The sequence below is a fragment of the Myotis myotis genome, unplaced genomic scaffold (assembly GCF_014108235.1).
Source record: "Myotis myotis isolate mMyoMyo1 unplaced genomic scaffold, mMyoMyo1.p scaffold_m19_p_18, whole genome shotgun sequence".
NCBI classification, from domain to species: domain Eukaryota; kingdom Metazoa; phylum Chordata; class Mammalia; order Chiroptera; family Vespertilionidae; genus Myotis; species Myotis myotis.
Genome location: NW_023416322.1, coordinates 30,324,455 through 30,336,817, shown reverse-complemented (window position 1 = coordinate 30,336,817; position 12,363 = coordinate 30,324,455). Strand labels below are relative to the sequence as shown.

Sequence of the window (12,363 nt, the reverse complement as noted above, 5' to 3'; positions counted from 1 at the left end):
GCCCCAAGCTCAGAGCCAGCGCTCTAGAATCAACACATTTTTCTCTTGAGTGATTTTTATCCCCTACCACACCCCCATCCCATTATTCATCCTAAGCCTGAGCCTGGATGAACTAGACCCCCTGTAAACTAGGCTTAATAGTCTCCAACAATTTTGTACTCATTGTGTTGCTTGTGCTTGCATGGGTTGCTTGTGATGGACGTGCTTCTCCCTTGCTCGGTGGAGGAGGGGTTCCTGCAGTGGTGGGATTGGGGAAGGGAGGGAGAGAAAAGCAGTAGAGCCGTAGACACCCCAGCGCTGTCCTCCCCAAACTTGAAGCTCTGTTTCTGTGCCCTAGTCCTGGAACCAGACACAAATAAGACTCAGGGAGTTTTGTCTGAAGAACGCCCCACCTGGCCGAAGAGCCTGCTTTAGGTGGGGAAGTAACAGAGGAGCAGGGTCTTCCAGCACTTTCCGTTTTCTCAGGTGTGTTTTGTCCTGCCCCCTTCCTCTCGGAGAGATTAGGAGGCAGCACAGGACAGATGAGCTCCTGCCTGCTCTGTGTCCAGAACACAGGGGTCTCTCAGTAGCTCAGTAGCAGGAAGCATGGTGGTAGTGGGGGGTCAGGAATGGGGGAATGAGGATCCACTCTGCTGATCCACCATCTATGAAGTTTGCCCCCAGCTACAGTGACTGAGGTTCTAATTTTTTCAAGTTTCCGTGTATTTTCTAAAGGTTTCTAAGGTCTAAGATTGCTCAGAGGTAACATTCCAAATCTACTCTGTGCCAGTCAAGCTAGTTGCTCTGAAAGTAGTTCATCTTGTTGCCCCAAAAGTAGCTCAATAGCATGAGGGTTTTACTAGATCTAAAGGGTTGACGGGATCGGGTAGGAAGATGGAGGCTCCTGGAATCTGGTCACCCTGATCTTTTAGCCTCATTCTTAGGCCAGTTCTTTGGGCACGATCTTTCCTTTGGTTCTCTCTTAATTACCTTCTCTTATGTGTGTGCTGCCATCACTTTAACAATATTTAGAGTGATGGGAATGGGTTTGAGAGTCGTAATTTATATTGAAAATTTGTTGGACTTCTAAATATACTTTTCAAATAAAAAGTTGAAGCAAAATAGTCACAGAGTAATCACTACAGGTGCATATTGGATTAAACGATAGATACGGCTGATGAAGGGTAACTCCTCGAAAGTGGTTGGTGTGGGATTTTGTACCATTGTCCTTTCTGAGGAGAAGGCTAAGTATTGTGAAGGCAAGACCACCATCATCTAAGGGCTCAACTCCTGCTGAGATTTTTTTCAAAAGAAGGACTTGTTTAAAAAAACAACTCGAAATAAGGAAGATGGACAACAACCATTTTATCCTGGGGGACAGGAGAAGCCCAAGCCAGATGCTGCTAGCTACCCAGTTCAGTTTCACAAAATTTTTGGTCTCTCCTCCCTCAGATACCTCTGTAAAAAGACACAAGACCAAACAATTTTTTTTTCTAGTTTTGTTTTTCTGTACTAAAAATACCCAGTGGGTGCTGGGATTGAAAGGGGAGGAGAGGTTGAGATGCTGACACCTCTTCTTGCAGATCAAGTGGCCATTACCTCCGGTTTCTGTCTATCTGGGTAAGGAAACAAAATAGAGAAAAGGGGGAATATTATAATGACATCTATTTCGTTTTTCCTTGCTTCTCCCTCTGCCCACAAACCCTCATTCCCTCAACACTACTGCCCCCTATGGATGCTTTTTTATATTGAATGATGGCTTTGGACACACAAGGAGACACACAAAAACCATTTAAATGACCATGCATACATTTTATTGTCCTTCCTCTCTCCCCAAAGGTCCTGTCATTCTGTCAACTGAGAATATTTTAGCAGGTCAACGAGAGCCTTCGGTGGTTCTTTTGGTAAAGCAGAGAGGCCTGTCCTTAAGAATTCTTAGGTTGCTGAGGATAATACCAGAACAATTCTTGGGGATAGTGATGGTTAAGAGCATTGACACTAGAGTCAAATCTGGTCTAAGTTCTACTGTAACTCTGCCACTTACTGGCTTAATAAACCCCCATTTCTTCAGTTGTAAAGTGGGGATAATAATACCTCATAGGCTGTTGCAGGATTGATCCAGGTAAAGTGCATATAGCAAGACCTCAAATATTGGCTGTTGTTGCTCTTAAACTGCATTAATAAGCTGAAAACTTAATTATCTTCCATATCCATTAATTATCTGCGTCAAGAATTCTTAACAATTTGGTCAGTTATCATCTAGTGACCAATAATACATGTTGCCTAATGACCAACCAGTTGTTCAAGATGTAACAGGTGGAATCCATGGCCAACAATAACGTGAATAAACCAATGCATATTAGGAATCAGTAACCAGACAGATAAGTAGCAGTTCATGCAAGCACCCGGGCTGGTTCAGGATTTTGCAGAGCTATCGACAAAGATCCTGGCTCACCACCAAACACTTACCGGTTGCATCTTGGTGAACACTGAAGAGAGGCTGTTCCAAATATCCTCCAGCCCAGCCCTGACCTGCTTCCAAAACATAAGCGCTGGACTGGGGCTGGGACTGGGGATGAGCCTGGGGATGGGCATAGGGGTGGTAGTGGTGGTGGTGGTGGTGGTGGTGGTCTGAGTTTCAGACCAGAGGGCCGTGTCCAGGGGGCACTCCTCAAGACGCCGATCACAGCGACATTGCTGGTAGGTGCAAGGCCGGTGCTCTGTGCGGAGTTGGCTCAGTGCCCCAACTCGAAGGCGCCCAGAAAGGCCCTGCAGCCTCCCGGCCCGGGTCCTGCTCATGGTGCCCGACTTGCAGTGGCAGTGCCACGGGCCCCAGGGCATCAGCACCAGCCGCAGGTCCTCGGGAGGTGGCATGGATGAGGGTGAGATGCGAGACCAGCGCCTGGGGCTGGAGCCTGCTGTTGGCCAGCGGGTCAGGCTGGTGTCGTACAGCGGCTGGTGCTCGGTAGACCTCCAGCTGCCGGGCGGCAGGCTCGTGGTCAGCCTGTATTCCGGCTCCTGGATATTCGCTGCAAACCTGGAGGTGAACCTCCTCGTGGTGCTGGAAGGCGTGCTGTCAATCCCTGACTCGCTGTTATTCTTTTGGGCGTTAATCACCACCCCCTCCTCCAAAGACCCATCCTGGTCTTGCTCCCAGGAACGCAACTTGTTCATGTCCGTGAACACCGTAGAAGCCAAGAGCTCGTCAACGGCGGGGCCCGCCAGGCGGTCGGCAGTGGCCGCCACGTCATCCTCATCCTCCATTATTACCCTTCTCTTCGGGGGAACACCGGTCCGGGAGGTGGGCCGGTAGTGGCGGGTCATCGGGCCCCTGGAGCGGAACCTGGTCGGCTGCTTCCCCGTTGAAGCCAGGCCTTGGGCCCCCGCCACCGCCCCGGTGCCCAGGCTCAGCAGCAGGGCCCAGAGCAGCGCGCCGGCGGCGGGGACCATGGGGCTGGACCGTGTGGGGCTGGGAGGGAGGCCAGTGACCGAGGCGGGCTCCTCCTTTCTCTCCCTCCTCCCTTCCGCTCTCACCGACCCGCCGGGTCGTTAGAACCGAGGCCCGCGGCGGGGCTCCGATGCGCGCGCCACGCCCCTCCCCCGGGGCCCTCGCCTCCCGAAGCCCCAGGGGCTGAGCTGGAAATCCGCGGGGACCCCGGCAGCGAGAACGCTGCGGACGGACGGATTGTGATGTCAGGGGCGGGGGAAAGAGCAGGGCACTTCGTGGGCGCACAGCTTCAATCTCTCGCAATTTATTGAGCACTACACATCTGAATTGACTAAAGAAAGGTTTTGAAAACACTCCTTCCCAGGCTCACAGGCAGCAGACAGGACTAAGAAGGAATGAGCGGCAGACAGCGGTTCTCCAAGCTTTGGGGGGAGGGGGGCCATGGACTCCTTGCTGGCTCCCACAAGCAGGCTGGCTGTGCTCAGTGAAGCCCTGCTCTTCCCATGGCCCCTCATCGGGCGCCTGGAATACCCCAGGTGGAGGGATCTCAGCCCCTTCCTTTAAGAGGATGCAGATGACTCCTGGAGATGAAGTGACTGCCCCAGGTTCTACAGCTAAAGCAGGACGAAGACTCACAGCTTTGCACTGGCCCGTACAAAAGACCACTCCTTGCTGAAAAGAAAGTCACCAGCAGATCAGGTTCCAGACCTCAAGCTCTGCTTGGAAGGCAAGGACTGGAGAGGAATGACACACTGAGATGTACAGATCCCGTGGTACTGCGGTTGACGATGAGATGATTTACAAAACAGCTTAGATGTTTCAGGGGTAAAGGTGTAGGCAGACTGATATCTTTGCTTGGTTCTAAGGCCTTTTATTCCAATCCCAGGCTAGGTCCTTCCTGAGTCATGGAGATCCTGGTCCAGCCTAGGAGAGAGAAGAATAAATAGTACAGGAACAGGACCTGGGTTTTCTTGTTTATTTGGTATATATATATTTAATTGATTTTTTAGAGAGAGAGAGAGAGAAAGAAACATGAATCAATTGCCTCCCGCACACACCCTGACTGGGGATCAAACCCGAAATCTAGGTATGTGCCCTGGCCAGGAATAAATCCACAACCTTTTGGTGTACAGGATGATGCTCCAATCAACTAAGCCACCAGGCCAGGGCAGAACCTGGGTTTCACTCGCTGGTTTGGGGAGAAAAGCCAGGTGAATGGAAGTTGGTGATGCTTGCATTGGTCATCATTTAGGGTTCCTTTGCTCCCCAGTACCCCTCCCCGACTGGATAGTCTCTCCAATTTACTGCCAACAAAAGTTCCTTTCTAATTTCTGGAAAGAAAGAAATGCGAGACCTGCAACGTCCCTTTCTAATCTCCTCTAAATTCTGTGCTGTGATTATTCCTTCACTCCTTGTTGCCTCGGCACTCACATGTACAGATTTTTATTTGTTTGTGTTGGATACAGTAGAGTCCTGTCCTTAATTTTTTCTCTGCATATGTGCATATTTGCCCAGATGCTTCGGAACATCTGAAAGCAGGGCCTCAGGTTTTTAGTTCCTTTGTGTCTCCCCCAAGGCATTAAGAAAACGGATACTGGCCCTAGCTGGTTTGGCTCAGTGCATAGAGCGTCGGTCGGACTTCGGGTTGGAGGGTCCCAGGTTCGATTCCAGTCAAGGGCACATGCCCGGGTTGCGGGCTTAATCCCTAGTTGGGGGAGTGCAGGAGGCAGCCGATCAATGATTCTCTCATCATTGATGTTTCTATCTCTCCCTCTCCCTTCCTCTCTGAAATCAATAAAAGAAGAAGAAGAAGAAAAAAAGAAAATGGATACTGGCTTTACACATCCCACCCCAAACCACTATCCTTAAGCTCAGGACTCACCGTCTGACAGCTTCTGGGATGTGGACCTGATCCAAGGAGATGAGTTGGCCCAGTTCTCCCAGGCTGTTCAGAAAACGAATTTTTCGTGTGAACTTGGAACTGAAAAGAGGGGATAAACCATATGTGTTGTATACTGGGAAGAGGGCTCCTGGAGACCCTTACAACAGGAAATGGAACAGGTGGAGAGTGGTTGAAAGACGGGAAAGAGTCAGGATGGGGCCAGTTCTTCTTGATTTTGAAAATGGGAAGAAGTGGGGAGCATTTGAGATCTTGTTCTAGAGCTTATGTTATCAATTTGGTTCAAATAAACTCATTTAAAAAAAATGGGAAGAAGGGGAAGGTAGGGGGTCCTTGTCCCCAGAGCTCATACCTGATGAAGGGCCGAAGCAGTGCCAGGAATGCCTTCATATACCACGTGGCATGGACAACCACCAGGGCACGCAGGTTTTTCCTTAGCCTGAAGAAGAATAGGAGATCATCCTATTTCTTCTTCCATCTTTATACCTGAAGATCAGGTGGAGCTATATTCTTTAACTTCCTTCCCTTTTCTAATTTCTAGATTTTTCTGGCAACTGGGTCTAACCCCCATTCTTTTCATTACAATCTCAGCTCCATCCATCTTATTCAACCCTCCATGCTCCTCATTCTTAGGAAATTCTCCTCTCAGAACCCCTCAGCTTGATCTTTGATGCCCCATTTCCCTCCCGTGTCCTTCCCTCCTCATATAAGTTCCTTGGCTACACTTCCCCATCCCTCCATGACCAGGCCTATTTATAAAACTCCAGGTGGAAGAAGGCCAGTGAGGAGAAAATAAAGAAGAGGGAAGAAGAAAGAGACAAATGAGCAAATGGAAGATGCGGGGAGAAAGGAACAAAGGAGGGGAAAAGATCTGTGGGTCAGGGAGGAAGGCAGAAGAAGATAATGGATTGGAATTTGAAATCAATGGCAAGACCACAAGGAAAAGGTAGGGTGCCTTCTAAATGCCCGGCAATATGCCACTCTGATTTATTTTCAGAAATACCCCGCAGCAAAGGTATTTTGCCATTTTGCAAATAAGGAAACTGAGTCCCAGAAAGGTTAAAAGGTTAAGTGACTTGTTCAAAGCCATAGAGGTGATAAAAACAAAATAATCAATCCCCCCTGCCTTCCCTCCCCACGCCCCCCCCCCCAACACACACACACCCGCGCACACACACAAATCCAAAGTCACATAGCTGGTTGGCAAAGGCAAGATTTGAAACTTGATTTCTCTAATCCCAAGAGAGAACAGAAGACAGGAAAGGCTTGGAAAGGGGTGTAGAGGGACAAAAAAAGAGGAAGAACTAAATGGAAGTAGAAAGAATGGAAAGATGGAAAAGGGTGAGGATTGATAAAACAAAACAAGGTAAAATAGGCTCATAGCCCCTTCTTCTGAGGCTCACCGCCGATCCAGAGTCCGGTAACACTGGCGTATCCAGCTCAGAGGTGGCACTTGAGCCCTGCTTGTGCCTCCATTCAAATGAACAAGCAGATAATTTTCCGCTACCAGCAGCTCCAGAGTTCCCACCATATACCTGGAGGGACAAAATTATCAAGAAAGGTTTATGTTTTGCGTTGTGGGAAATGAGAGGGACCTTACTGTAGACTCTACAACCAGCTACTGAGCAAGAAGGGGTTTCTTTCTTACTTTTCCCTCCCTAACCTCCACCCTGGAGCCCTTCAGGCCTTCCATCTCACCTAAATAAGTGTTCCATGACATAGGTATAGTTGGGAATGCTGCTTCTGGGTAGATAACAGGAAGCAAAGAGGATGACAGCATTGAGGCCCTCACCATGGTAACCTGGGAAGGATAAGGGAAAACTGACAGACCTGGTTAGATTGCGGGACTCTGAGGATTGTGAGCCCAGTAACAAGGTTCCAGCTTAGGCATTTTATTCCAGAAGTCACCGTTCTCACCCCTCCACTTATGCTAGCCATTACCTCCATGAGATAGGACTTTCTTATAGGGCTCAATGACAGTCATGTCCACTCGCTGCTCCCTCTGCCCTGTTCGGAAAACCCTCCAGCGATGGCCGTCTTCTCCAGCCACGTCCCACATACAACCCTGGCCCAGCCTTTCAGCTGCCTCACTGGCCCCCAGGCCCTCTGCCTGGGGTAGCTCATCTAAAAGAGAGGGATGGGGAAGGATCAACAGGGCGGAATACACACCTTCAGTGTCTTGTACCTTCCCCAGATGCCTAGAGTTTATTACTCAGCTTCTCATTCCTCAGTTTTTCCCCATGACTCTAGCCCTAGTGTGTTCAATACACCCAGACCCTGGCGGGTTTCAATTTCCTGTGACTCTTTTCCTCACAGTGGTCTTGAGGTAACCTTGACTCTGGTAGGTCAATGGCCCTTGACAGTATCAGTTTTTTTTGTGGATTTTTTTATTTCTTTCTTTCCACACTTCTCCTTGGGTGAGCTCACCTATTCCCATGTTTCAGTTACCACCAATAAGGTGATGACTTCCAAATTTGCCTCTTTAACCCAGGCTTCTCTCTTCACTCCAGACCCATGTCCCTACATGCCTAGACTGGACATCTCCACCTTGTCTGTCTCTGTCATCTCCTAGTCACCAGACACAAAGTGCAGCTCGACGACATGCTCTTCCTCCTCGCTCCCATATTTCCTTTCTTGGTGAATGACCCATCTCCCTAGCTTCCTGAGAGAGAAAATTGTACATCGTCCAAGACTCTTCTCTATCAGCTCTCAAGCCAACTGGACTCCAGATCCTCATTCCTCTACCTCCATTACATTCTTTCCACTATTACTGTCCTGGTCCAGGTTCTTACCTGGCATTAGTACAAGCCTCCTAACTGGCCTCCCTGCCTTCAGTCTGTTTTCCTCCATTCCACCCTCTACACCACCACTAAAGCAAGCTTTCTGTTCTCCCCTACCTTCTTTACTGAAATGGCAATATACTATACCCACTAATTCTCCAAAATCTTTCCATGACAATAGAAAGAGCTGCCTCATTTTAAAAAATAATTGCCTAGTACTTAGTATTCCATTGTATGGATGCACCATAATAGCATTAATATTCTACTGGGGGAGCCCTTAGGTTATTTCCAATCTTTTCAGAGCAATTAAATCTGATCATGTCATTCCCTTGATTAAAAGCATTCAATGACCCCACCCCCCAATTGCCTATCAGATAAAATCTAAATTCCTAGCATGGTAGCGAGGATCTCCATGATTTGACGTTGCTTATTTAACATAGCACTATTTTTTGTCATTCTCTCTTCACCTCTCAGCCCTTCCTATCTGAGTGATATTATATTTTGTTGTTGTTATTTTGTTCCTGGCTCTGGGGACAGCTCCTGATGAAAAAAGTGAAAAGGTGTTTTGTTATTCATATCAAGCCCCTTTTAAAAACATGGGTTTGTATTAATGAGGTGACATTGGAAAGACCCTAAGGATCCTTAGCTGGTTGCCAGGGGAACCATGCATGTGATTAGAAGGTTGGAACTCTGGGGAGGGGAGAGAGGAGAGAGAGGTTGTGTTAATCACTAATGGTCAGTGAATTAATCAGTCATGTCTACATAATGGAGCCTCCATAGCAACCCCATCAGAGGGGTACGAAGAGGCTCTCGGTCAGTTAACGCATGGAGGTGCTAGGAGGGTGGCGTGCCTGGAGAGGGCCTGGTAGCTCTACACCTCTGCCCACTCACCTCGTCCTATGCATCTCTTCCTTCTGGCTGTTCCTCTTATAATAAATCTGTAATCCAGTAAGTAAATTGTTTTCCTGAGAGCTAGTGAGCCATTCTAGCAAATTATCAAACCTGAGAAGGGGGCATTGTGTAGCCAGTTGGTCAGAAACACATGTGACAACCTGGACATGCCACTGGTGTCTGAAGCGGGGGGAGGGGCCACAGTCTGGTGGGACTGAGCCCTTAACCTCTGGGGTCTGTGCTAACTCCAGGAAGTTAGTGTCATAACTGAATCTTAGATACCTGTTAGTGCCTGGGGAGTTGGAGAATTGGTTGATGTGAGGAAAACTCACACGTCCGGTGTCAGAAGTGTTATGAGTAGAGAAGAAACAGTTTTCCTTAATATCTAAATAGTCATGCTTAATCCTTTGAGTTCCCAACATGTCATGCTATAGTCCTAGTTGCTTCTCCAACCACCTGATAAACAACTGCTCAGAATTACCTCCTCTGTGAAGTCCTAGGCAGAGCTGACCTTTTCTTTCTCCCTGCATACATTGTACCCTATACACAGGCAGGTCATAACCTTTAACTGCACTTATTTGTATATATGTTTCTTTCTTACCAAATAGGTAATTCTCTGAGGGTAGGGATCTTATTCATTTTTATAACTCCAATTTTAGCTCAGTGATGGCATGCAACAGTCATCCAATAGTTTTTCTTGATAAACAAAGGACCCCACCCCTCCTCTATTGGACTACTCTCCCATTGGATTTCTAGGTTCTACCTTTCCATCCTCAAGAACTAATTTTACTGACCTTACCTCTCAGTCCCCACCTTATTAGTTCTAACTTCAGTCCCATTAAATCCATCCTGAGCTTTATCACGGGCCTCTACTTCTACCTGATTGTCCCTCAGGTTTCTTTCCCACCTTCCCATTCAAATTCATGTCCACTGTCCAGCTTCTCAGAGTCTGAAGGTGTCTCCAATTCATCTATTTCCAGGTCAGTACTGTCATCAGGAGAGGAAGGCACAGAGTGGATGGGAGAAACACCATTATCTCCAGGCCCCTTCGTCAAATTCAGTCGTAACTCTGGGGCAGAAAGACGTTTACGCATGCGGCGCTGGCCACACAGGGCTAAAGTGCTGGGGGTACCTGGGTAGGGGTAGGGGGACAAAAAAATAGAAAGATGCGTGTGTGTTGGTTAGGATTCTTTGTATGTGGAAGTGATAATATGGGGTGAATTCTAAAGGACTAACACAGGGGACAGTTGGGAAAAGGGAAGTAGAACTGCAAAGGGATGAGGGCGGCATAACCCTCCACTGGATTAGAATCAAGAACTTGAGGCCTAGGTCCTAATTGACCGACCTGCCTGTGAGTCTCTTTTAGGATCGTCGGGGTCTTCAGAAGAGTCAGACTCCTCAGGAAGCAATCTGGAGGGGGAACAAGATGAAAAGGGGGAAGAAACGTAGTCTAAAGGCACAAGCCAGGTATCAATTCCCTCTCCCTGCCATGAGTTTGTTCACACCTCTGCTTTCCTACTCCCACCTCTTCAAGTTCAAATTTGCCATCCTTGCCCTCCATTTGTGACCATCACTTCCATCTCCCAACCTCCCGCTCACCTCCTCACCTGGGGAACTCTTCATCCTGCCATTCCTCCTTCAGCTCCAGTTCTCCAAGTCTCGCGGAGGCTCCTAGTCCTGCTGCTTCTGCATTCTCCCTGACCCTAAGGTCGTCCCCGGCCCCCGGAAGAAAAGATGATCATGAGACAAACTAGGTAATGTCTCGAGGGAACTGGATTATACGTAGGAGACACAGGAATGAAGAATAGTAATTAAGGGGCAGAGCAGAGAACAGGCCTTGAAAAGAACTTGTCTGGTAGATGTTTCTACCATCTTCACCACTTGCTGGAAACAGGTCACCCCGACTGTTAGGGCTAGGAGCAGAGGAAGGGGAGATGTCAAGCTCATCATATTTACCTCTATGGCAGTTGCTCCACCTACACAGTAGGGGTGAGAGGTATTCCACATGACAATTGGCTGGAAGCCGACAGACCTGCCCAGCTGTCACTTGGCAAAGTCCAGGAAGATGGCACCTAGGCAGGCCTGCCTTTCCTCCACCTGCTGGGGAGTGGTCAGGGGAGACCAGGTCTAGGTGGAGGGGAGAGGAAGAAGGTGAGGAGGAAGAGATTTGCTGGGGAAAGCCTGGACCCAAACTTAGTTCTGGGTCGGCTTTCCTGACAGCCATTCTGGAGTATGGGGGTTAGAAAACAGAGAATAGGGGCCTATTTATCAGACACAAAATATAGGAACTTCCTTTACAAAAACACACACTAGGGAATTACCCTGGACTCCTTAGTCACCAGTTCCCATACCATACCAACATTTCCTACCTAAAGCCACCCCATCCCTTCTCTGTAAATTAATTCCTACAGCTTTTTTTTTTTTAGGTTGTAAAAGTAAAATTTTTTATTTTGATTGATTTCTCAATAATTCCTACAGCTTTATCGCCTCTAGGAACCCAAGATTAGACGTGGTGAGAGTTGGATGGTGGGGAAAGTCCCGAGTAGTCACTTTTTGTTTCCAGCCAAGTTAGCTAAGGTGTTACTTACCCAAGAGCCAATGTCTTTTCTCCTGCCTCTTGTGTAGTTCCCATCTTCACAAATGTGCCCCCTTCTTTAAACACCTGGAGTCCTCAGGGAATTGGTCGCCCCAGCTCTCCAACAATTCTCTACCCTTTCTCTGCCTCAGCTGTTGTTGTCTTGCCTCTAAGGAGGAAGGTGTGGAAGGGAGGTAACCTCACTCTCAAACAGGTTTTGCCACCTCCCTTCTCAATGAGCAGGTTTGCCCAAAAGAAAAACCATGCCTGTGTGGGGGTGGACTTTGGGGGAGGAGAGTACATTTTCTTTTCTTTTTTTAATTGATGTTTTTAGAGAGAGGAATGGGGAGAGAGAGAAACATCGATTGGTTGCCTCCAGTATGCGCCCCAACTGGAGATTGAGCCTGCAACCTAGGTATGTGGCCTGACTGGGAATCGAACCCACCACCTTTTGGTGTATAGAACGCTCCAACCAACTGAGCCACACCAGCCAGGGCGGAGAGTACATTTTTTTAAACGGCCAGTCATGAAGGGCTCTTGGGAGGCAATTTGCTCTTCTTTCTAGACTCCTTATAATCTGGTAGCTGCTCTTAAAAAAAAAAAAAAAAAAAAGGCAATGGTAAAAACCATTTGGTTGTAGGACTATCTTGGTACACCTTTTAGAGCATAAGCAAAATCAGCGACACAGGAGTATATTATAAGGATGGTTCTAGAAGAAGAAACAAATGGAAGGAAAGGCTGAGGACGGGGAGAGCTAAAAGACTGTTGCTCCTTATTCCCCACAAGAGTC

The 12,363-nt window shown here is 48.0% G+C and overlaps 3 protein-coding genes across 13 annotated transcripts in view; all 3 read right to left on the bottom strand.

The window, feature by feature from the left end:
* Window positions 1-12,363, bottom strand: part of GABPB2 (GA binding protein transcription factor subunit beta 2) — a 244,521-nt gene that overhangs the window by 36,905 nt on the left and 195,253 nt on the right. The gene's annotated exons all lie outside the window — the stretch shown is intronic.
* On the bottom strand, window positions 1,061-3,558 carry CUNH1orf56 (chromosome unknown C1orf56 homolog). Of its 2 annotated transcripts, none has more exons than XM_036342475.1 (2): window positions 2,449-3,558; window positions 1,061-1,591 (listed from the first exon to the last, which is right to left on the bottom strand). In XM_036342475.1, exons 1-2 carry the CDS (start codon window positions 3,427-3,429, stop codon window positions 1,079-1,081), a joined length of 1,494 nt encoding a protein of 497 aa, XP_036198368.1. In that variant the 5' UTR covers window positions 3,430-3,558; the 3' UTR covers window positions 1,061-1,078. The 2 variants fall into 2 exon arrangements, with proteins under 2 accessions (XP_036198368.1, XP_036198369.1); XM_036342476.1 differs by having other exon boundaries at window positions 1,321-1,595.
* On the bottom strand, window positions 3,716-11,777 carry BNIPL (BCL2 interacting protein like). 9 transcript variants are annotated; one of them, XM_036342503.1, is made up of 11 exons: window positions 11,587-11,764; window positions 10,955-11,125; window positions 10,598-10,701; window positions 10,344-10,408; window positions 9,906-10,130; window positions 7,269-7,451; window positions 7,026-7,128; window positions 6,731-6,862; window positions 5,680-5,766; window positions 5,310-5,408; window positions 3,716-4,351 (listed from the first exon to the last, which is right to left on the bottom strand). In XM_036342503.1, the coding sequence occupies exons 5-11, from the start codon at window positions 10,090-10,092 to the stop codon at window positions 4,315-4,317; spliced, it is 828 nt and encodes a 275-aa protein (XP_036198396.1). In that variant the 5' UTR covers window positions 10,093-10,130; window positions 10,344-10,408; window positions 10,598-10,701; window positions 10,955-11,125; window positions 11,587-11,764; the 3' UTR covers window positions 3,716-4,314. The 9 variants fall into 9 exon arrangements, with proteins under 9 accessions (XP_036198396.1, XP_036198392.1, XP_036198389.1 ...); XM_036342499.1 differs by having other exon boundaries at window positions 10,606-10,701; XM_036342496.1 differs by lacking the exon at window positions 10,955-11,125 and having other exon boundaries at window positions 10,606-10,701; window positions 11,587-11,776.

Bases quoted from the DNA above. Each gene is read 5' to 3' on its own strand.
- CUNH1orf56 (XM_036342475.1), bottom strand. From the start codon at position 3,429: ATGGTCCCCGCCGCCGGCGCGCTGCTCTGGGCCCTGCTGCTGAGCCTG. The intron at 1,592-2,448 runs GTAAGTGTTTGG...TTACCCAGATAG, and splicing joins TGTTCACCAAGATGCAACCG to ACAGAAACCGGAGGTAATGG.
- BNIPL (XM_036342496.1), bottom strand. From the start codon at position 11,630: ATGGGAACTACACAAGAGGCAGGAGAAAAGACATTGGCTCTTGG. The intron at 7,129-7,268 runs GTAATGGCTAGC...TATCCTTCCCAG, and splicing joins GAAAGTCCTATCTCATGGAG to GTTACCATGGTGAGGGCCTC. The intron at 4,352-5,309 runs GTGAGTCCTGAG...TCTCTCTCCTAG, and splicing joins ATCCCAGAAGCTGTCAGACG to GCTGGACCAGGATCTCCATG.